We start from the raw sequence: 24,319 nt of genomic DNA, 5'->3' as shown, positions 1-24,319 counted from the left end.
CCCGTTAATCACTGACTAATGGTATCTACAGATGCAGAAGAAATAGAATAATTCAATGGTACAACCCATCAGTCTGTAGCTCAAACACAATGTTTTAAAGGGGCTGGAAGTCCAAAACGTGCCAGCGTTATGGTGGGACTCATTGGGTTAAGCTTTTAACATTTGTTTAACTTTACAACCGTGAGACGAAAAATAGTTTTACATTTGCAGAGGAGTGAAATATGTTTCTGCAAAAGAATGTGCACTCTCCCCCCGTGGGTTGTGAGTATGGGGGTGTGTGTAGCTGTCCTGAATCAGGGGAGTATTTGTTAAATTGGTGGCGACTGCATTTCGCTCTGCCCGTGACCTTGAGGGGGCTTTGCTGCTCCTTGAAGAAGAAAAGCAGAAGCTGGCGGTAAACAAAGTTCACTTCTGACAGATGGATTGAATGACAGAGAGGTTGCGGGTGCCAGAATAGCCCTGGCAGCGGAGGAAATGTTCAATGCGGTCCAACAGGAGAGGAGGTGTGAACAGGTGCAGGGCTGCTGAAGGAAGAGGGACCAGATGGAGAGAGCCAGAGCCAGTTTAGTTAAAGGAAAAAGGGTGGGAGGGAGAGCAAGGGAAGGGGGAGCGAGGAATGGAGGGGAATGAGAGAAAAAGGGATAGGAGCAGAGATAAGAGCCCCCAGGACGGAGAAGAGCGGAGGAGAGAGCGGAATAATGCACAGAGCAAACTGTGCTGTGCTATGTAAGTGATAGCCAGGCTAGAAGGGGCTGCTTTTGATATTTCTCTATCTTAGAGAGTGAGATGTGTTAGTTAGATTGAAGGACATGGGTGAATGGAGTGCAATTGACACACCAGCGGCTGAATAAATGTGTTAAAATATACAAGGTGTACTTTAAAGTGTGTCTGTGTGTGGATTCTGAACTTTATTCTTCCCTGAGCTGAGTACATGGTGTCATTTGACCACATTTCTTGCAAGCACCCAATATGCCACATATACCCCCAGTTGGCAGTGCCACACCAAATCAGCATTCATTAGTTCTCTTAATACTGTTATTCTTAGCCTCAGGATCTATCTATTTAGAGATAATTTGACATCAATGTAAATGTATGAATGATGGGATGAATGAGAATAGTGAATGGCAACTGGTTCAATATATGTTTTCCAGGTATAATGTAATTGCAATAGAGTATTGTTGTGATGAGTTTTTACAGTTTTCAGAGTTGGGTAAGTCATTGAATGGATGGATTTGCTTGGGAACATGCTATCTGTTTTGCACTGAGCACTGCTATATGGCTACTGTTATCACATATTGTTTATTTGTTCTGTTTTGGGCTGGGTGGGAACATCAGGCCTACTGTGCTCGTTGAATACTGCTTCTATTCCTCATATTCAAATAAATCCTAGTTCCACATGTACTTTACCATGTTTGTCAGTTTAGATTTTCACTGTAAAAGTGTAGAATTTGATGTTATCTAAGTTGACCAACATGTTCACAAAGTTAGTCTTGAGAGAGGTTGACGCATTATCACACTAAACAGTAGCTGGTGTTGCCAAGTGGCTGACTCGTTTTAGGAACCGTAGCATTTGGTCATTCCTGGCTGTGGATCATGGAGCACCGCGGGGTGCTGCAAACTCTGCGCTCGAATGGGCTGTGGTATTCCAAATCAAATGGGCAACAGCTTGACTAGTACCCACTTAGGCAGCCCTGGGCCCTCACTTAGTGCTCTAGCACCCAGGACCTAGCCACAGAGCCTGGTGCTGGGACGGGATAGTATAGTTCCCCCTATCAGGCTGGTCGACCCTGCCCTGCCTCCTGACTGACTCACTGACCATTAGGCCTCGCTCACTCACGTAATTATAGCCAGTGAGCAAACAGAAAGTGACCCTGGACTGAGAGATATGGAACTGTGAGAAATCTCTGTTAGGGGAGTTCTAGGCGGTTGCTCTCTATGTAGGGTTGGAATACCGATGGAATGGGTCTCAAGTCATCCTAAATCAGGTTCAGAAAATGAGGCAATTTGTTTTGCAGCAAAATATTTCATTTTACACATGAAATCACATATTTAAAAACAACAAAAGATAGTAAAGGATATTTATTATTAATTAGGTGGGTGCTTATATCTGTCCTATTTCACACATGTACAAGTGTATATTATACGCATTTGTGAATTGGACATTTCGTTTTTTTGCATATCCCAGCTCCACCTCAAATACCCTTGGAGAGTGGGGTCATGTCCAGAGTCAGCCATGATCAACGGCGACCCTGGAGCAATTCGGGTTAAGTGCCTTGCTCAAGGGATCATCGCCAGGTGTTTCATCTTGCTGGCTCGGGCATTCGAACTAGCAACTTTTTGGTTACTGGCCCAACACTCTAACCGCTACTTTACCTGCTGCCTAGGCTACATGTACATGTTATGTTATATACAATATATCATCATTTACTATCATATTGTACTATAGAAATGGAAATAAGGTTCAGGGGCATCTTCACTAGAGCTTCAGAAAGAACAAATCGAACTTCCGCTCTTTCACTCTCTTCTGACCGTGGCTCATCTTGGCCTTCTGGCTCAAAACTTCCAACTCTCGTCAGTCGTCATCAGTCCTCTCTGAAACTTTCTGGCCGGCTGTCTCATGCTAATTGGTGGATAAACACCACCGGTGCGAGGCTGGGAGGCTGGGGCCCCCCTGGAAACAAACAGTAACAAATGGCTGGCTGTGAGGGCTCTGCAAGCCCACGCTGGGCGCTGGTGTGGGGATGGATGGTGTTTTAGGCCGCTGTTCAAGCACTGCAGGGGGCCGGGCGGGTGGCCGCTCTCTCTCTCCTGGTCTCCTAGGCAGGCGCACCACCACAACCCAACACCCCGCCCCCCTGCGTTCACACTCCAGACGACAGCAGGCCTGGAGAGACGGTCACTTTGGAGCCCTGTTCCAAAACCCAGTGTGGGAGAAAAGTTTGGTCGCTTTCTTTCGTTCTCTCCCATAATTAACACTTTTTAAAAAACTTTTGTGCAATTTTTTGGGGGGTTGCCGTTGTCGTTAGATTTCAAATTGATGTTTCGTTCAAGTTGAATTTGCTATAGATTGATTGATATTTGTTTTAGTTTATTTTGTTAGAAATGTAAAGATGAAAGTCTTGATACCAGATCTAATTTTTGATGGCGGTAAAAAGCACAACATGACATTGTATTCTATGAGCAACATTAGTAGTTTGATTGCGATTTTCATTACTGTATTGTCATTCTATATATATCACAGACAGTATCACCAGCAAAGAACCCCCACAAAACCACCTCCATGCTTCACGGTGGGAACTACACATGCAGAGATCATCCGTTCACCTACTTGGCGTCTCACAAAGACTCACATTTAGACTCAGCAGACCAAAAGACAGGTTTCCACCGGTCTAATGTCCATTGCTCATGTTTCTTGGCCCAAGCAAGTCTCTTCTTCTTATTGGTGTCCTTTAGTAGTGGTTTCTTTGTAGCAATTCATCCATTAAGGCCTGATTCACGCAGTCTCCTCTGAACAGTTGATGTTGAACTCTGAAGCATTTATTTGGGCTGCAATCTGAGGCTGGTAACTCTAACGAACATCTCCTCTGCAGCAGAGGTCTTCCTTTCCTGTGGCGGTCCTCATGAGAGCCAGTTTAATCATAGCGCTTGGTTTTTGTGACTGCACTTGAAGAAACTTTCAAAGTTCTTGAAATTTTCCGTATTGACTGACCTTCACATCTTAAAGTAATGGTGGACTGTCGTTTCTCTATGCTTATTTGAGCTGTTCTTGCCATAATATGGACTTGGTCTTTTGCGAAATAGGGCTATCTTCTGTATACCACCCCTACCTTGTCACAACACAACTGATTAGCTCAAACGCATTAAGAAGGAAAGAAATTCCACAAATTAACTTTTAACAAGGCACACCTGTTAATTGCAATGCATTCCAGGTGACTACCTCATGAAGCTGGTTGAGAGAATGCCAAGAGTGTGCAAAGCTGTCATCAAAGGGTGGCTACTTTGAAGAATCACAAATATAACATATATTTTGATTTGTTTAACAATTTTTTGGTTACTACATGATTCCATATGTGTTATTTCCTAGTTTTGATGTCTTCACTATTATTCTATAATGTAGAAAAATAAAAAAATAGTAAAAAAATAAAGAAAAACCCTTGAATGAGTAGGTGTGTCCAAACTTTTGACTGGTACTGTATCTAATATATATCCTGCCGAGATGCACTATCCCTTTAAAAGCGTGAGATTTTGGCAATTAAGCCCCTTTTCTACTTCTCCAGAGTCAGATGCACTCATGGATACCATTTTTATGTCTCTGCATGCAGTTTGACTAGCGTCAGTTTAACTAGCGTCAGCACAATGACTGGAAGTCTAGGGGAGCAGCTAGACTTCCAGCTTGCTAGCTGTTCCTATAGACTTCCAGGCATTGCGCTAATGCTAGTTAGCAACTTCTTTTGAACTACATGTTATACTACATGTTATATATAAACTACATGTTATATATGTATATGTTATATATATAAACAAAAAAAAATGTAAATTAATATAGGGGAAACACACGATACAGCTTTATTGTTTACCATTAGTCCATCACATGTACAGTACTTCTCACCCCCTCAGTGTACACTGTGTTCTGTTGCATTGTGTAGTGGACAGCTGCCTCAACACCCAGGGGCCTATTGTCTGGGGCGTGACACTTTTACCCTTCCACCCCTCATGAGCTGTCTTTTTATTTCCCTCCTCTCTCTTTCTATCTTTTCTCCGTCTCTCTCGCTCAGGCAGGAGAAGGAGAGTGCGGAGCGCTGCCGGGGCGAGGACATGGATGCTCTGACCTTCTCTGCACAGCAGCGCGAGCAGGAGCTGACACAGAGGCTCCAGCAAATGGAGGCGCAGCACGAGCGGAGCGGTGGGTGTCCGTGGCGCCGCCACAGCCTGCCAAAAGAACACCCCCACCTTTCTCCACCCTCCATGCCCCCATCCGCACCCCGGCCCATGCCACACTGTGAGGGACGGCATCAGGAACACCTGTAACCTTTGGCTGGCCGAAGGGAGCAGATGCTTGGCACTCCAGAGATTGGCCATTACATATTAGTTATCGTTTAGAAAGGGAAAAATGGGCCGCGTTCTGGGCCCACTGTCTGTAGATTTCAGAGTGCTGCTCTCACATCTGTTGCACCATCTGGATCCAGCGAGTTTATTTACCTGTGTTTTGAGAAACTTGAAGCATGCTGATTGCCAGAACAAAGCCTCGGGAAAACAAAGGGCTTCTTTTTGGCGCAGCTCGGCGGCACACATGTTGTCTAAAGAGAGATGGCATCAGAAGCTCAGCAGGAAGCTCTCTGGGCCTATGGAATTAGTCCTTTAATACCACAGACCACTTCCTTCTCTAAAGCGTATAATGGCCACTCTCACCAGCTAATTAGTTTTCTCTCTCTCCCAACCACCCCCTCCATCCCTCTCTTCCTCCCTCCCTCCCCCTCCCTCGCTTTCTAAACAGTTTGGTTTTTAGTAGTTGTAGACAGAATAGCCTCTAGACGATATGTTTTTTTTCTTTCTCTCTCTCCGCTGTTTGTTTTTACTCCCAGTTTGTTTGTCTTTGTATCTTGTTTGTCTCTGTGGCCTACGCATGCCCAGCCGCTTTCAAAGCCTGTTAGCTAATTACCATTCTTTTGGGCAAGTTTTTTTTACTGCTCCCAGCCTGCGACCCAACTTTTTTTTTGTAAAGTTTAATTTCGCAACATAAAAAAAAAAGATTTCCACACTACGTCCCAAATATCTGTATTTGCTTTGTGTGTCCATGCTGTGCGCTTTGTCTATTTATGTCCAAATGGCTAGCACAGAGCTTTCTGGAGTCTTTTCCTCTGTACACTGGCAGACTATGTCGATAAGCCACCATGACAAAATCATTTCAGAGAGAACATGAAACCAGCTCTGTTTTCTTGACCAGATTAGCTGTGTGGAGTTAGTAATTGCTCCCTACTTTATGTACAGTCACAGTTCATTTCACCCCTGAGCATCATCCCTTAAGTCGCTCTCCTAGTTTAGTGGTAAATAACCCGACCAGTGGAATCCAACCTCGTCTGAAAAGCAGCTTCTTTCGCTTCCTCTGAATTAAAGGAATCTGACTAGCATGTCTCAGCACTGCAGAAGCTAGAACATTTTACTGTAAACTACCCTTACTCAGCCAGAATGTACAATGTTGAAGTCTAGTTCTACCAATTTCCCTGTGAATGCCAGGTGAGGTAAAACACTTCATAAGCTCTCCTGCATGAAGCACTTGAGATCTAAGCCTGGAAGAGTCATCTGCATATCCACTCGGCTGCTATTTCACAGAATAGTAAATAGTTGAAAGGCTCTTTATAAATCTGAGGTACTTTTCAAAAGACTGGAGTCCTTCATGAGTTCTATTGTGACAGAATGGTAGAGCAGGTGGAATGGACATCATTCCAAACTTGCGGCATTGTTTTAAAAAGACATATGTTGGTGATGATACCGCCACACAACATTTCAAAGACTGATCAAAGTCGAGCGTTGGATCGTTCCAAAAGAGTCGCGAGTCAGTCTATGGGCACTGTAAAACAACACATTTCACTGCACCTACTGTGTGTGGTGTATGTGGCAATAAAACATGTCATTATTTGTATTTATTTTACATGACAACAAGGTTAAAAACTGTAAACAACTTTATTGCATGGTGAATCTGCACCAAGATACTATACTTCATTCATTGCATGAATTTAGGCACAAATAAACATACTGTATGTAATTCACCATCTTTTTCAAGTACCTGTCCAGGATGCAAGATATTTGATGTTGAGTGAATGTACAGTATGTATCATGACTGTGGTCACTGACCCTGCTATCCCATGTTCCCTTGCAGTGGGTGAGCTGGAGGCCCTCCTCAGCTCCCAGAATGCCCTGATAGGGAAACTGAAGGATGAATGTCTCAGTCTGGGGACCAAGCTGGAGACGCTGACAGAGACTAGCAGGTAACACACCCACACTGGACATGAACACTTATTTACCGGACATTTATCAGTCAATCAAAGCCTTTTTTACTTCAGCAGTTGTCACAGAGTGCTTTACAGCTACCCAGCCTAAAACCCCAAAAGAACAAGCAATGCAGATGCAGAGGCACAGTGGCTAGGAAAAACTTAGAAAGGCAGGAACCAGGGAAAAAACCTAGAGGGACCAGGCTCGGAAGAGTGGCCAGTCCTCTTCAGACACGTTTATCACTTATTTAATACTATTTATGTCACTCTGTCAGACTTTTTTTAATGCGGTCATGGTAACCAGCAGTTAAAAACCAAAAAGCAATTCAAAGCATGACATATTTTCACTGCCCGACTTCAGTGCCTGATGGAACCTGGAATTGCGTTGCTGGCGAAAGACCTCGACCTTTGTTGTCTTTGACCATAATGTCAGATATGACATTGGATGAGAAGAACCATTGCGCATACCTCCAGATTGTGAAATCTGTTCTCCGTGGCACTGTTCCTTTGCAATGTTGTCACGACACTGTGCTGTATCAGAGCTGCTGTCATTATGCAGTGGGCCACGCCAGTCTGTCCACAGACACACAAACACACACACACACACACACACACACACACACACACGTTTGTCACCTCAGGCCTTTGGGCCAGTCAGCTGTTAAAACAGTGTAAAGCACATTAGTCACATCACAGCCCCCAATCTGCCTCAGCCAGACCGCCCAACCTGCCTAGGTCCTACCAACCCCATATACAGGACGACACACTCTCATCTTAGAAGAGAATACACCCATACACACAGATACATACTCAGTAATGCTAACACAGAGGACAGCAGCTTGTAAGCCAACGTTTAAATGCTCTCGCTTTCTCTCTCTCCTAAACACACATACACACAATTGTAAAACCACGACATCCGCTGCGTAGCCCTCATTCAGTGTTGCACTGCGGTGGCCTTTTGTTGTGTGTCTGCAGGCTGTTTCAGCTCCCGATGCCTCATGCTCAATGTGCCAGCTAAAGCGCTGCCGGCCTGCTAGCCAGATGAATGCACTGCGTTCATCTGCACCACTACACCCAACAGTAAACAAGGCAAAGGCCTCCTCCTTCTCCACAGCCCAGTGCAGCCTGTTGAGAGAAGAAGAGGAAGAGGGAAGGCCAATAGCCTGCTGGCCAATTTGGGCTCCTCAAATGTGGGATGAGTAGACCTCAACTTGGGAAAAGGATGGAGCTCCTTACCTGGAAGTCTCGATTGCCACAGAGCTGTACATCAGTGGTTCTCAATCCTGGTCCTGGGGACCCAAAGGGGTGCACGTTTAGTTTTTTCCCTAGCACTACACAGCTAAGGTCTAATGGTCAACTCATCAAGCTTTGATGATTTGAATCAGGTGTTAGTGCTAAGGCAAAAACTAAAATGTGCACCTGTTTTTGGGTCCCCAGGACCAGGTTTGAGAACCACTGCTGTACATACAGTTGAAGTCTGAAGTTTACTTACATTTATTTTTTCAGCTTTTATTTTTTTCATCACATTCCCAGTGGGTCAGAAGTTTACACACTCAGTATTTGGTAGCATTGCCTTTTAAATTGTTTAACGTTTCGGGTGGCCTTCCACAAGCTTCCCACAATAAGTTGGGTGAATTTTGGCCTATTTCTCCTGACAGAGCTGGTGTAACTGTGTCAGGTTTGTAGGCCTCCTTGCTCGCACATGCTATTTCAGTTCTGCCCACAAATTTTCTATAGGTTTGAAGTCAGGGCTTTGTAATGGCCACTCCAATGCCTTGACTTTGTTGTCCTTAAGCCATTTTGCCACAACTTTGGAAGTATGCTTGGGTCATTGTCCATTTGGAAGACCCATTTGCGACCAAGCTTTAACTTCCTGACTGATGTCTTGATGTCTTGCTTCAATATATCCACATAATTTTCACTCCCTCATGATGCCATCTATTTTGTGAAGTACACCAGTCCCTCCTGCAGCAAAGCACCCCCACAACATGATGCTGCCACCCCCGTGCTTCACAGTTGGGATGGACGGCTTGCAACCCTCCCCCCTTTTCCTCCAAGCATAACGATGGTCATTATGGCCAAACAGTTATATTTTTGTTCTCCAAAAAGTACAATCTTTGTCCCCATGTGCAGTTCAAACCATAGTCTGGATTTTTTATGGTGGTTTTGAAGCAGTGGCTTCTTCCTTGCTGAGCGGCCTTTCAGGTAATGTCGATATAGGGCTGGTTTTACTGTGGATATAGATACTTTTGTACCCGTTTCCTCCAGCATCTTCACAAGGTCCTTTGCTGTTGTTCTGGGATTGATTTGCACTTTTTGCACCAAAGTACATTCATCTCTAGGAGACAGAACGCGTCTCCTTCCTGAGTGGTATGACGGCTGCGTGGTCCCATGGTGTTTATACTTGCATACTATTGTTTGTACAGATGAACGTGCTACCTTCAGGCATTTGGAAATTGCTCCTAAGGATGAACCAGAGTTGTGGAGGTCTACCATTTTTTTTTTTGTGATGTCTTTTTAATTTTATTTCCTCATGATGTCAAGCAAAGAGGCACTAAGTTTGAAGGAAGGCCTTGAAATACATCAACAGGTACAACTCCAATTGACAGAAATGATGTCAATTAGCCTATCAGAAGCTTCTAAAGCCATGACATAATTTTCTGGAATTTTCCAAGCTGTTTAAAGGCACAGTCAACTTAGTGTGTGTAAACTTCTGACCCACTGGAATTGTGATACAGTGAATTATAAGGGAAATAATTTGTCTGTAAATAATTGAACAACCTACTGGCTAAATGTCATTCATAGCTATGGCAGCAGCCTTCTCTCGGATCACACAGTTGAAGAAATGAGCGATCGCTATCACCTAATGGGGTAGACTTGGCAGAGTTGGAGCACTGTTGTTGCTGTTTATGAGAGAATCCTTAAGGTTTCAACAACCTGGCTATTCACCTTTTGGAAACTCTGCAAAAAAAATTAATGGTGGTAAAACCGTTTATTCACTTAGTGTGAATTCAGTACAAATCAAATGTTATTTGTCACATGCTTCATAGTTGTAGACTAACAGTGAAATGCTTATTTACGGGCCCTTCCCTACAATGCAGAGAGAAACAATAGATCAGTTATAGAAAGATAATAACACAAGGAATAAATACACAATGAGTAACGATAACTTGGCTCTATACACAGGGTACCAGTACTGAGTTTATGATAACTTGGCTGTATACACAGGGTACCAGTACTGAGTCGATGATAACTTGGCTATATACACAGGGTACCAGTACTGAGTCAATGATAACTTGGCTATATACACAGGGTATCAGTACTGAGTCGATGATAACTTGGCTGTATACACAGGGTACCAGTACTGAGTCGATGATAACTTGGCTATATACACAGGGTACCAGTACTGAGTCGATGATAACTTGGCTATATACACAGGGTACCAGTACTGAGTCGATGATAACTTGGCTATATACACAGGGTACCAGTACTGAGTCGATGTGCAGGGGTACGAGGTCATTGAGGTAGATATGTACATATAGGTAGGGGTAAAGTGAATAGGTAACAGGATAGATAATAAGCAGTAGCAGCAGGGTATGTGATGAGTCAAAAAGGTTAGTGCAATACAGATAATCCAGGTAGCTATTTGGTTAACTATTGAACTAACTATTTAACAGTCTTATGGCCTGGGGGGGTAGAAGCTGTTCAGTGTCCTGTTGGTTCCAGACTTGGTGCAATGGTACCACTTGCTGTGCGGTAGCAGAGAGAACCGTGTATGACTTGGTTGGCAGGAGTCTTTGATTATTTTTAGGACCTTCCTCTGACACCGCCTGGTATAGAGGTCCTGGATGGCAGGGAGCTCAGCCCCAGTGATGTACTGGGCCGTACACATGAACCTCTGTAGAGCCTTGCGGTTGGATGCCAAGCAGTTGCCATACCAAGCGGTGATGCAGCCAGTCAAAATTGGTGTTGCACATTTCTGGGAACTTTCAATAAATGACCACATTTTCCCGAAATCCCAGTTGGACGATTCCCAGAATCAGGAGGGAATAAACAGGAAATCCGGAATCTTCCAACCAGGATTTCTGGAAAACCAGGGAATTTATTGAACATTCCTGGATTTTTTGCAACCCAAGTCAAGATGCTCTCGATGGTGCAGCTGTAGAACTTTTTGAGGATCTGAGGGCCCATGCCAAATCTTTTCAGCTTCCTGAGGGGGAAGAGGCATTGCCATGCCTTTTTCACGACTGTGTTGGTGTGTGTGGACCATGTTCATTCCTTAGTGATGTGGACACAGAGGAACTTGACGTTCTCCACCTGCTCCACTACAGCCTACAGCAAACGTACTTCACTATTGAAGAACAGTGCACACTGTTTTGGGGAAACGTGTCATTCAATACCAACTGTCACGCAACGTAGCAGATTATTGAAACAAACTGAACACACCCCTGGTTGGCAACAAAATTACATCTCTGGCAAGACTGATAGCTGAACACTCAATGCCGTTAAAAGCAACAATTGTAAAAATGTATTTGTATGTGTGGTTGACAGGCGTGAGGTGGAGCAGCTCTCCCTGGAGAAGGATCATCTGGAAGAGAGTGTTGGGAAGCTGAGAGCTCGCTGTACAGAGATGGAAGAGCAGTGTGTACAACATGGGAGGATGCACCAGCGCATGAAGAACAGGTATTAACTCGCGAACACACACACACACACACACTGGTCTACACAAGCACAGGGATAGCTGATATGGATTATGGAAGGATATTGCTAAGCCATGAAGTGCGAATTGATTTTCTAGGATCTAGGATCAATCGCTCTCATGTTGGAGTACTGTAGCGATTAAAGGACTTGTTGAAAGGAGGAGATGAAGAGTGAAAAGAATTTGAAGTCTAAACATCCCGGCGGTAGAGATACAGTACAGTGTATGCACTAGTGGTCAGTACAGTAGCACAGTATCTGGTCTACAGTAGTCTTTTTAAAGACTGTTGTGTTGCGGGGGCCTCTTCCCATCTGACTCGGGAGGGTATACAGAACTTACTATACGGCCCACAGCGCTGAGCCCAGGGCCGCTTGGCACACAGCCTGGCAGTGCCACGTGGGTGAGGGTGTGTGGGCGTCAGCTCCGTGCTTCGGCGCTCCACTGAGGATTCTTCTAGGAGCCTGTATCCCCCGCCCGCCCCCCCACCCCCGCTCCCAACGTAGCACTACATATTGTTTAACACCCACTGTCAAAAACGTGCCGGGATGAAAAACAATAGGTAAAAAGAAGTTGAGAGAGAATCGCAGCTGTACGGTCTGTGACGTTGTTCACGTTGTGAATCCCCATATTGCAGGAGACACAGTGGGAGAATAGAGTTCTGTTTTCTACAGGTGTGTAGAAATTTAAAATGTGTAATTTTTTCTTTCCAATTGAGATGTACTATCAGTTATGTTTGGTGAATCTTGTTTGAGCACTGTAATTGAACCTTGAAGGCGAGCTTTGTTTTTACGGCGAAGACGTATAGGTACTTATTTACAGTGATGGCAGTTCTTGTCTGTTGTGATTGCATTGAAAGGATCGAGAGAAATCTGGAGCCTGGTTTCATCTTTAATGTACCTACCTCACAAATGTAAAACAAGATCTCTGTTGTTAATGAAGTGGAGATGTGGCTGCGTACAATTATGAGAACCATTATGACGCGTGAGGCATTTAGTTTGAGATTCTGGTGTTTTGCCAAGTTCCCTTCCTCACTAATCCCAGCAGCACTATGCTAAGGGTGATTCTCCTGTGTGTTCGGTGCTCTGGGAATAGGTGGCACAGCGGGCATGCTGCCCTGGCACACGGGGTTAAGGTGTACGTGTTAACAAGCAGGTGCAAATGGGTTCACCCAACATGCAAATAACCAAGGCTCTGCCGCTCTCACATATTCTACATTGAGCGCAATCTGTGCTGTGAAGAGCTGCAACAGCGTGGCGCGTATGAAACATTTGGAAAATCAGCTTGATTTATTTTTACATTTGGGGAGAGAATGCCAAGCTACACAGGGGTTTTAGCACACAATGTTTTCGCTCCTGCATTTATTTATTTATTATAGTATTTCTGTGTTTTTTGCCCGGAGATTGGGGAGAGATGTCCGAGACACAAAGTATGCATCACGATATATATTGTATGGAACACAATTTAATGATTTGAAACACAGCCTAGTTATCTGGCTATAACAACATTTTGTTCAGAGAATGTATCAGGAACTAACATGTTGCATTGTGGTTTGATATTTGATCTGTCATTTTATTCAAGACACATTTTAAACACAGCTCCTGATTTGAGGCTCTGTTTTTAATTATGATGAAAATGATATCATAATCAAAATGATTCATCAAGAATATAATAGTATAACTCATTAAAACACTGTTGTGATAAAGGGTTAACCGCATTGAATTAAAACTAAAACATTTTAATAGAGTAGGTATTATCTATTCAGAAAATTTGATTTAGTTAGTATTCCAGATGTAATTTTCCTAAATGACTATCTTATGATCCAAGGACTCTCATGTAAAGCAATATTTTATAGTGTAAGACTTGGACTAACTGACAGCGGATGTATCCTATAAATTGCATAAGGAAAACTTGTTTCTGAAGCATTTGTGTGATGTGTAGTTGAAGATGAATCAAATGATTCAATCAATATATTGAATTGAATTATATGCAATGAATAGATAGATTCTTGAATTGGATAGGTTTACACAGTATGGAGTCAGTTATAAAACTGCCAAATTGTGAATGATTCTTTCGAGAGAGAAAAACAAGTTCCTGGTGAGCATCTTTGTAATGAAGTAATTGGGTAAATAATATAATGACATGTTTGAATTGTTTCAGTATCGTCGTGTGTTCTGTTCCTCATGTTTGAGTGTCTATAGAAAGCAATAATTAGTTGGATGATAGACGAGATTCAGCAGCAGGCAGATTTTTCCTTCCTCAACAGGAATGCAATTAAGTCCGGGAGTTACAACTGTAGCTTAATCAAGCGCACTCCAGTCCTATTGACACCGCTTTCTCACCTGTGCACTGTGTAATCTATCAAACTCTAAACAGATTTATCATTACATTGACATGTGTATAGAAATTATCTTCAAGAAACGAAGCTACATAAGTGAATTGAAAAGTTGTTCAGGGTTTAGGTTGTACACCAATACACTTTAAAATGTTGTGTGTACACCACTGCTCTGCCCCGTCGCTTCAGTTGTTGTTTTAACCGCACTTCTGCCCGTCTGCACCAAGTGCCACACCGTCCCTTCACCCCCTGCCAGCATGCTCCTTCAGCAATTATCACCAACACTCTGACAAACACACACTGGCGTCTTGCATCACGGCCCTTTAAGGAGAGCAGTAATGCATACGCAGATGTGCCGCTAAATCTACTGGCTTCTGTCAGCCATATGGCCCCATAAAGAAAGGTGGTGTGCGTGTCTGGAGTAGAAGAGAGAGAGAGATGGAGGGCTATGTGTGGAAGAGGTGCAGGCAGTTGTTGGAGCTGTGTTGGGCAAAAGGCTCCAGGAGATTGGATAATAGAACAAACGGTGGACGACGGTCCGGGAACAGCCTTGCCGCTGCTGGGGGAGACCGAAGGCCCCCAGGCGAGGGCTGCTTCATCTGGTTCTCTGCCACCCACCCCCTCCTCTTCTCCTCCCACCCCATCTTCTCCCCCCAACACACACTGTGCTGCCATCTCCCCAAAACAAGAAGACGCTCCTCAAACTTTTCATTTGCAAATGAAGTTGGCAGAGGTAAGGAAGATGCAGAAGGGGTTGTGTGTGAGAGAGAGAGAAGCGCGAGGGGGGAGATGATTTGTCTATTGTGATCCTAGAGGAGTGGTTATTATACTTGATTAATCTGACCTCCATTTCAGTTAATTTACTAATATGTGAGCAGAATGGGGGGGTACAGTACGATGTGAGCAGAATGGGGTACAGTACGGTGTGAGCAGAATGGGGGGGTACAGTACGGTGTGAGCAGAATGGGGGGGGTACAGTACGGTGTGAGCAGAATGGGGGGTACAGTACGGTGTGAGCAGAATGGGGGGTACAGTACGGTGTGAGCAGAATGGGGGGGTACAGTACGGTGTGAGCAGAATGGGGGGTACAGTACGGTGTGAGCAGAATGGGGGGGTACAGTACGGTGTGAGCAGAATGGGGGGTACAGTACGGTGTGAGCAGAATGGGGGGTACAGTACGGTGTGAGCAGAATGGGGGGGTACAGTACGGTGTGAGCAGAATGGGGGGGTACAGTACGGTGTGAGCAGAATGGGGGGTACAGTACGGTGTGAGCAGAATGGGGGGGTACAGTACGGTGTGAGCAGAATGGGGGGGTACAGTACAGCAAGACAGTTTTAGACCATGTGGTTTTTCACCCTTCATGTTTTTCCTTAATCGAAATAATCATACAATGTTCACGTTTGTGAAAATATGAGATAGAAATGGAATCAGCATATCAGAGGCTATATCAGGACAGTCTTCCAGCCTGAGTTCCCTTTACTCTTCAGTATGGGCTCGTTGTTCTCCTTTCTCCCTCTGGGTGGCACTGATGCTCCCTCTCTCGCTCTGTATCCTTCCATCCCTTGCTCTGCCTCTCTGTCTCACCCAGCTGGCCTGTGTAGCCTGGGGCTGAGGCTGGGCGGCCTGCTGAAATAGCATTGTCAAACGGTGGCTTTACAGCTCCGATGCTGTACGCCGGGCCGCTTCCCAGAGGCATGCAAGCTGGAGAGCTGTGTTACTAACCAGAGCATCACATCAACAGACCTCTCAGCGTCACACCGTCCACAAAACCAACTAAAACAGCAACATTAGCTCTTTTAGAACTATGACTTTCATTGGTTTAGTTTGTTATTTTGGAGTTTTGTTTTGTGTAACAGTTTGTCGTTACATTACTGTGGTTATTTTGGCTCATTTTTACCACCAGACATTGTTTTTATTGGGAGTATCTAAAAAAGGTCAAGTTTTATTTTTTATTTTTTAGGAAGACTGGATGCTGTGTTTAGCTTGTGTTCTATTGGAGACCAGGACTGTGTCAGCAAATCCACTGTTCTGTTGTCTACGTGAGCTATTCATTATGCCAATAATTACATGGATTAAAGATATTAAATCAATCTAATAAAGGTACCATGATCAACAACGGGCCAGTCTATTCCTAACAGGTTGGGGGTATGATATTCATCATGGCCTCCGGGCATACACTCCACCCACCCCTGTGCCATGCCAGGTTTAGGCTTAGGCAGGGTAGGTTGGGCTGAGCTGGGGTGGGTAAGGTTTCTTTTAAGGGGGGTGAGGTGGGGTGCTGAGCAGCTGTAGTCGTGCTGCCCCTGGCGGTATGGTTTTAACCAGGCAAGCCAAGGCAGTCTGCCTTCATTCTTCACCCCCTCTCCTCACCCTCTATCCCCCATGATCCCCAATCTGGGCTGGGTTGTTAGTGGTGGTTCATCTACTCCCATTCAAATGAATATTGCATAATGACAGATTGAACATGGGTCAGACTCTTGCTAAGGAGATATGCTTTTTCCTGTGACCGTATAATGTCCCTTATGTTAGTGCAAAGTGATGCCAAATTCAGACTTCTATCCTCACCAAGTTGTATTCTATAGGTTTAACTGGAGTTGTTCGGATGGTCCTAATGTTATACTACAGTATTCAGTTCCAAAGAAGTTTCCAGGATATAATTTATTTCCAGGACACTCCTCTGATATGGGGAAAGAGTGGTGTTCTTATTAATGCGGTCTAAACCGGCCTTAGGCAACCCCCCCCCCCCCCCCCCCCCACTGTTTTAATAAACCAGTTTGTAAATTCCTGGACCTGTGTGTGTTTTCTCAACTGTTGGACAAGCCGAGCCAACACACCTCTGAAAAACCATCCTTCTCAGGTGATATTGGGTTGTGCCAAGCAGGAGGTAGACTAGAGCTGGGTAAATGAAGAGACTAGACTAGAGCTGGGTAAATGAAGAGACTAGACTAGAGCTGGGTAAATGAAGAGAGTAGACTAGAGCTGGGTAAATGAAGAGAGTAGACTAGAGCTGGGTAAATGAAGAGAGTAGACTAGAGCTGGGTAAATGAAGAGAGTAGACTAGAGCTGGGTAAATGAAGAGACTAGACTAGAGCTGGGTAAATGAAGAGACTAGAGCTGGGTAAATGAAGAGAGTAGACTAGAGCTGGGTAAATGAAGAGACTAGAGCTGGGTAAATGAAGAGACTAGACTAGAGCTGGGTAAATGAAGAGACTAGAGCTGGGTAAATGAAGAGACTAGAGCTGGGTAAATGAAGAGACTAGACTAGAGCTGGGTAAATGAAGAGACTAGAGCTGGGTAAATGAAGAGACTAGAGCTGGGTAAATGAAGAGACTAGACTAGAGCTGGGTAAATGAAGAGACTAGACTAGAGCTGGGTAAATGAAGAGAGTAGACTAGAGCTGGGTAAATGAAGAGAGTAGACTAGAGCTGGGTAAATGAAGAGAGTAGACTAGAGCTGGGTAAATGAAGAGAGTAGACTAGAGCTGGGTAAATGAAGAGAGTAGACTAGAGCTGGGTAAATGAAGAGACTAGACTAGAGCTGGGTAAATGAAGAGACTAGACTAGAGCTGGGTAAATGAAGAGACTAGACTAGAGCTGGGTAAATGAAGAGACTAGACTAGAGCTGGGTAAATGAAGAGACTAGACTAGAGCTGGGTAAATGAAGAGACTAGACTAGAGCTGGGTAAATGAAGAGACTAGACTAGAGCTGGGTAAATGAAGAGACTAGAGCTGGGTAAATGAAGAGACTAGACTAGAGCTGGGTAAATGAAGAGACTAGACTAGAGCTGGGTAAATGAAGAGAGTAGACTAGAGCTGGGTAAATGAAGAGACTAGAGCTGGGTAAATGAAGAGACTAGACTAGAGCTGGGTAAATGAAGAGACTAGAGCTGGGTAAATGAAGAGACCAGACTAGAGCTGGGTAAATGAAGAGACTAGACTAGAGCTGGGTAAATGAAGAGACTAGACTAGAGCTGGGTAAATGAAGAGACTAGACTAGAGCTGGGTAAATGAAGAGACTAGAGCTGGGTAAATGAAGAGAGTAGACTAGAGCTGGGTAAATGAAGAGAGTAGACTAGAGCTGGGTAAATGAAGAGAGTAGACTAGAGCTGGGTAAATTAAGAGAGTAGACTAGAGCTGGGTAAATGAAGAGAGTAGACTAGAGCTGGGTAAATGAAGAAAGTAGACTAGAGCTGGGTAAATGAAGAGACTAGACTAGAGCTGGGTAAATGAAGAGACTAGACTAGAGCTGGGTAAATGAAGAGACTAGACTAGAGCTGGGTAAATGAAGAGACTAGACTAGAGCTGGGTAAATGAAGAGACTAGAGCTGGGTAAATGAAGAGACTAGAGCTGGGTAAATGAAGAGACTAGACTAGAGCTGGGTAAATGAAGAGACTAGACTAGAGCTGGGTAAATGAAGAGACTAGAGCTGGGTAAATGAAGAGACTAGAGCTGGGTAAATGAAGAGACTAGAGCTGGGTAAATGAAGAGACTAGAGCTGGGTAAATGAAGAGACTAGAGCTGGGTAAATGAAGAGACTAGAGCTGGGTAAATGAAGAGACTAGAGCTGGGTAAATTAAGAGACTAGAGCTGGGTAAATTAAGAGACTAGAGCTGGGTAAATGAAGAGACTAGACTAGAGCTGGGTAAATGAAGAGTAGAGTAGACTAGAGCCTCCCAGTGTAACTAGAGCCAGCCGCACATCCCCAGGCCACAGCAGGGCCAGGCTCAGCCTGTGAGACTGGGCTTACCGTACGCTCCCCGCTCCTCGAGCTGAGCCGGTGTGCCGTCTGCAGGTTCCTCAGTACACACAGAGACACAGACACTAGGTTCCCCCCTGGAACATCGCTGTAGGCCACACAGCAGTGCTGCTCCACACTTTGTTATACAAACCTGAAGAGTCTCCTCTGTTCCACCGCTAGCCTCCATCCTGTAAACAAACAAACAAACAGCATCACCTGGGAACTTAGGCACAAGCTGTGGGCGACGGCAGGTCTCTGTTGCAGAGGTGTGTGTGTGTGTGTGTGTGTGTGTGTGTGTGTGTGTGTGTGTGTGAGAGAGATTAAGTGTCCATAAGAGCGATAATCAGATTTTGCCTGGCTGGCTGGATGGAAGTGTACACATTGGAAGGTGCTTGTAAATCAAGGCACATTTGGCAGATCAGCTTCAAAAAGTTTGGTTTCATATTTAAAAAGAAAAAAGACAGATTGATAATTTGCTGTTGCTTTTAGGGAGTGTGTGTGTGTGCGCGCGTGTGTGTGTCTCTCAGTGCATCCATCCTGTCTTCAGTTAGCCTGGGAGCCAGCAGATGGTGTCCTTTCACCAGGTCAGCGGGGAGGCCTGAGCTCGGCCATCTCTGCCATCCATCCACCCGCCCCTCCACCCAACCAGCAGTGGGCAGAGCACAGGCAGCAGTGGGCACTGGCCAGCCAGTCATCCAGCCAGCCAGCCTGGGCAGGGGGAGAGCCCAGCGCTAAGCTGTATTAAAAACCTAATTAAGTTGTGTGCCAGTAAATGTAGGGCAGTTATTGGATTTGCTGCTTTGGCTGCTGGACGGGCCCCTAATTTAATCAGACCCCCATTGTGATTGCTTCTTCGGAGGAGGAGTTCGCCTTTTTCTTCAGTTTGAGCTTTAAACCCCCCTTTCAACCTCTTGCCTCACCCCTCCCCAGTGCTCTGGGTTGGGGTTGAGGCGCCTGGGTTGGGGTTGAGGCGGCTGGCTTGGGGTTGAGGCGCCGGGGCTGGGGGTTGAGGCGCCTGGGTTGAGGTTGAGGCGGTGGGGCTTGGGGTTGAGGCGGCTGGGTTGGGGTTGAGGGGGCTGGGCTTGGGGGGTGAAGACAAAGGTGGTTTTGGAGCTGGATTAAGGTCAGGAGGATTGTGTAATTAATAGGCTAATGTGTCAGATTGAAACAGCAGGGTTCCTGAAGTGGCGAGGTAAGGTGTTGTGTTGGTGAAAGCATTAGTTACAGAATTACACAACCTGTTTAAGTGGTTTAATACGCATGGCATTTTCACTGACATCTTAAAATACATCTTGGCTGCCACTCTTGACTGCTGCTGCAGGTTGGCCTTTCACAAGAGTGCTGTTATAACAGGGTCATAACCTTTTATCACCTGAAGGAAATTCAAATTCCTCTGGAAAATGTAACAAAATTGATCATTTATCATATTTATGGGCAATGTTTTTTTTAACCACTTTAAAATAATACCAAGGTCTCTACAAGAATTATGTTCAATTTCTTAGCTGCTCCTATTAACCGGCTTGTCTTGTGGCATTTCAAAATGTCCCTCACACTCCTATAGTACGTTTGCAGTACAGTACAGTCCAGCGTAATGTTCAGCACTCATTTCAATGATATGCAAAAACATCAAATGTCATCCATAATAAGAATGTTATTATGTCCATTTGATGGCCTCGTCATCACGACTCAAATGGCAGCAAGATGCATCATACAAAAGAGATTTTCATTACAAAATGTACCCGTTTTCAAAGTTTACCATCTAGACATCTCACTGCGTCAAACCTCTTGAAAACCTCTGAAAAGTCATTCTCCTCCCCCACGTCAGTCCTGTGGAGTGTTTCCATCCATGGCTCTGCGGGGCTCCGGAGCTGGGTGTCTAACGTGGCGGTGTCCACCCTGCTGTGTGTCCGTGTGGGGGCGGGGGCCGGCTGACGCAGGCTGCATCCCCAGATCTGACAGCTCGTTGCCAGGCTCTGGAGGCCAGGCGAGGGGGAGGCAGCAGCTCCAGCCTCCAGCGCAGCAGGGCCTGAGCCCGGGACAAGCTGGCCAGTGCAGCCGGGGACGGGGAGGGCCAAGGAGGGCCCGCGTGCTCCAGCTCTCACGGGGGGGAAGCGGGGGCCGCCTGCTCTGCCTTCCTTCCCACTGCACAGACGGCACTGCCCCAGCCAGAAGGAGAGGGGCATCTGTCTCCCCCCTTCAGCAACAGCTAGAGGCCTCCCCTCGCATGGCGCCTACTGTGCTCAAGGAGTACATCCCCTCCCTGGGCACCCGGGCCCCTCCTCAGCTCCACCATGGCCCTGGCGACGTGCCCTCCTGTGGGATCTAGGACACTGGGACCTGACCTGGATCTCATCTGATCCAAGGACCCATGATGGTGGATAACTATAGCCCATGGACAGTCAAATAATAAGCTATAGCCATCCCATTCTCACTACTATACGGATAGCCTATCCTGTGTTTAGCGGTCCACTTATGCTAATGTAAAGCATTCCTCGCGTGTGAGTTAGCTCTGTGTTATGGGGGAGGGGCCATGTTTAGTTGGGCTGATCTGATGTGTTTGTTGGACGTTGAGGGCCTCCCCAGCCTCAGCTGAATGGACCCTTTGTATTGGGACACACTGGGAAGAGGGAGGCCTCTTCTTCTGAGGGGTATTTGGCATTGTCTTGCCCCTTAGTTTTATAACTATACATCATATACCTCTGATGACAAAGATCATCAAATATATTTTCAATATGAGTCCTCCATTTTGTGCTGTTGTCATGTGGTGTTGCTACAATGTTGTGTTGTCTTAGTCTCGCTTTATGTAGTTTTGTGGTGTCTCTCGTCATGATGTGTGTGTTGTCCTATATTTTTATTTTTAATCCTAGCCCCCCCACCCCCGTCCCCGCAAGAGGCCTTTTGCCTTCTGGTAGGCTGTCATTGTAAATACGAATTTGTTCTTAACGGACTTGCCTAGTTTAATAAAAATAAAATAACTGGATCTGTTGCTCAATTCTATTATTTTTATCAATCTACTTTGTCTATCATATTCATCTTGTTCATCATACGTGTCGGAAAAGATTGTGTTGAATTGTACATTATACAAGGTGTTGCATTGACTACTGTGCTGTGTTCACTGTGTGTGTGTGTATCCTGTAGACTGCAGCAGTTGGACCAGCACAGTCAGTCCAGTGCCCAGCAGGTGATGGAGCTGCTTGCCAAACAGAACCTGTTGATGCAGGAGCGCCACCTCCTCACTGGAGAGATGCAGAACCTACGCATACAGGTACAGTCAGAACCATGGTTGTCATCTACACTGAATTTACTGTTCATCTCTATAGATGGTGCTGGGTACAGCTCACCCCTGCACCCGAACCACAGAGACGAGGCCACACTATCACTCAGAGAGAGGGCAAGAGTGAGTGAGAGAGAGCGAGAGAAAGAGAGAAGGCGTCACACAAGCGCCACAACAGCTGGTAGCCAGGGCCGCACATCACGCAAGACTAGGCGCTCCACAGATGCTCTTCCAGATTGCTGCTAAAGGCGTGTCAGACAGAGAGGGAGAGACAGAGGCTGACATTCTTAAGAGCTTAAGGAGATGGAGGAGAGCCCTGCCGAGTGCCTCTGTTCTCAGCTGCTCTAATGCTGCCAGGCTGTTGTTTTTATCAGCGTTAGCACTTCTGGATTCCCCTCTGAGCATTACTCTAAGAACCACCAATGTGTTGCTGAACAGAACCGCACAGTCATTCCAGGATAGTGCCATTTGAGTCAATCTTAACTGAGGGCGAAAACCTGAATCAATACTGGCTGAGGCTCTAGTAATATGTGAACTCCAGCAATGTGTCCAGTCATGGCTCTACATTTTTTAAACAAATTGTATCACTGGTGCTCCCAACTTAGTTAGTTAGGAGCAGCATAAAATTCAGGAGCCCCAGAAAATCTGATTAAAAAAAGAAAAATTGATTAAGGTACAGCCTGTATTCTTGGGCCTATATTATGAAGTCTAGCTACTGTTGAAACAAATGGTGTACCCTAGAAACTAATATGCAAACCTGTGAAGACATTTTTGATTATAAAATCTACAATGTTGATACAAATGCCTGTTATTGAAATGAGTCATTTTGGTAATATTAGGTTTTTACATTGAAAGTCACGTTTTGTGAGTGATGGCATGCAAGAGATCTGTCATTCAATCATTGCTCTCCTGAAGAAGCTGTCCCTTTTCCTTTCTTCTGTGCTCCCAAAAGTTTGGATATACTGAAGTTACCAGGTTGTTAATGAGGTAACATGACTGAACAACGTGTAAACAAATGATTAATGCCCTGTGACAGTTTAAGGTTAAACCTAGCGCTTAAGGGCAAGTAAATGAAAGGTCGCTGGTTCGAATCCCCGAGCCGACCAGGTGAAAAATCTGTTGACGTGCCCTTGAGAAAGGCACTTAACCATAATTGGTCCTGTTAGTCTCTCTGGATAAGCGCGTCTACTAAAATGTAAAATGCGGCCTGCCATTGCTTCAGGGAAATAAAGAAGGGTAGTGACGGTACTATGGGGTAACTTCTGAACGGTTTGGGATAGAAACAAGCCCTTTTGTCTATAGTAAGGGTGCAACCACAACGGTAACAAATATTTTTTCTCTTGGGCACTCGGAAACAGCAGTACAGTGAAGCCTAATCATTACAACAGTAATTATCTGGCCAGTTATTCTTTTTTTCTAGGCACTGGTCCTCCCAAATTCAAATTCCAGGTCGCACAGCCAAATATTTAGGAGCATATGCAGACAAAATAGTCCCAATTTAGAGGCCTGTGTCCAGGTGTGTTTTTGCTCTTTAATTTCCTCTTTGTTTCCCCAGTTACCTGCTGGTTCTAGGAGACCTGACACCTTGTCCACATGACATCCTCTTCATCTTGACTGAAGCTTAGTGACAGTAAAAATCTGTCGTTCTGCCCCTGAGAAAGGCAGTTTTAACCGACTGTTCCCCGGGCGCCGTGGATGTTAAGGCAGCTCCCTGCACCTCTAAATGCGGAAGACACATTTCAGTTCAATGCATTCAGTTGTCCAACTGACTAGGTTTCCTCCTTTCCTCATAATGGTGGTTTCCTACTGTAGAAATAGGGACCAATTCAGTTATTATTCTATAAAAATGATGTGAGCGTAGACGCTCAGGTTGATGTTTTGATACATGCAGAAAGTATTCAGACCCCATGACTTTTCACATTACAGTCCTGTTCTAAAATTGATTAAATTGTTATTTTTCCTCAAATCTACACACAATACCACATAATGACAAAGCAAAAACGGGTACAAAAATAAATAAATATCTATCTCCATATATCTATATCAACTCAGCAAAAAAAGAAACGTCTTCTCACTGTCAACTGCATTTATTTTCAGCAAACTAACTTAACATGTGTAAATATTTGTATGAACATAAGATTCAACAACTGAGACAAACTGAACAAGTTCCACAGACATGTAATAATGTGTCCCTGAACAAAGGGGGGGTCAAAATAAAAAGTAACAGTCACCAGCTGCATTAAGTACTGCAGTGCATCTCCTCCTCATGGACTGCACCAGATTTGC

The 24,319-nt window shown here is 44.9% G+C and overlaps 1 protein-coding gene across 2 annotated transcripts in view; it reads left to right on the top strand.

Annotated features, from left to right (window-relative positions):
- sdccag8 (SHH signaling and ciliogenesis regulator sdccag8) overlaps positions 1-24,045 on the top strand; it is a 52,637-nt gene extending 28,592 nt beyond the window's left edge. Inside the window, exons 14-18 of one of the 2 annotated variants that reach the window (XM_021576365.2) lie at positions 4,776-4,903; positions 6,878-6,986; positions 11,541-11,672; positions 21,898-22,024; positions 23,589-24,045. In XM_021576365.2, coding sequence (XP_021432040.2) covers positions 4,776-4,903; positions 6,878-6,986; positions 11,541-11,672; positions 21,898-22,024; positions 23,589-23,630 — 538 coding nt within the window. In that variant the 3' untranslated portion in view covers positions 23,631-24,045. Of the gene's footprint in view, positions 1-4,775; positions 4,904-6,877; positions 6,987-11,540; positions 11,673-15,609; positions 16,726-21,897; positions 22,025-23,588 lie in introns of those variants that run through there. The other variant, XM_036956115.1, reaches the window with a different exon arrangement.
- Positions 24,046-24,319: the final 274 nt, after the last annotated feature.

This window comes from Oncorhynchus mykiss, chromosome 20, assembly GCF_013265735.2.
Source record: "Oncorhynchus mykiss isolate Arlee chromosome 20, USDA_OmykA_1.1, whole genome shotgun sequence".
In the NCBI taxonomy this organism is placed as follows: Eukaryota; Metazoa; Chordata; class Actinopteri; order Salmoniformes; family Salmonidae; genus Oncorhynchus; species Oncorhynchus mykiss.
This window is presented reverse-complemented; position numbering and strand designations above follow the sequence as displayed.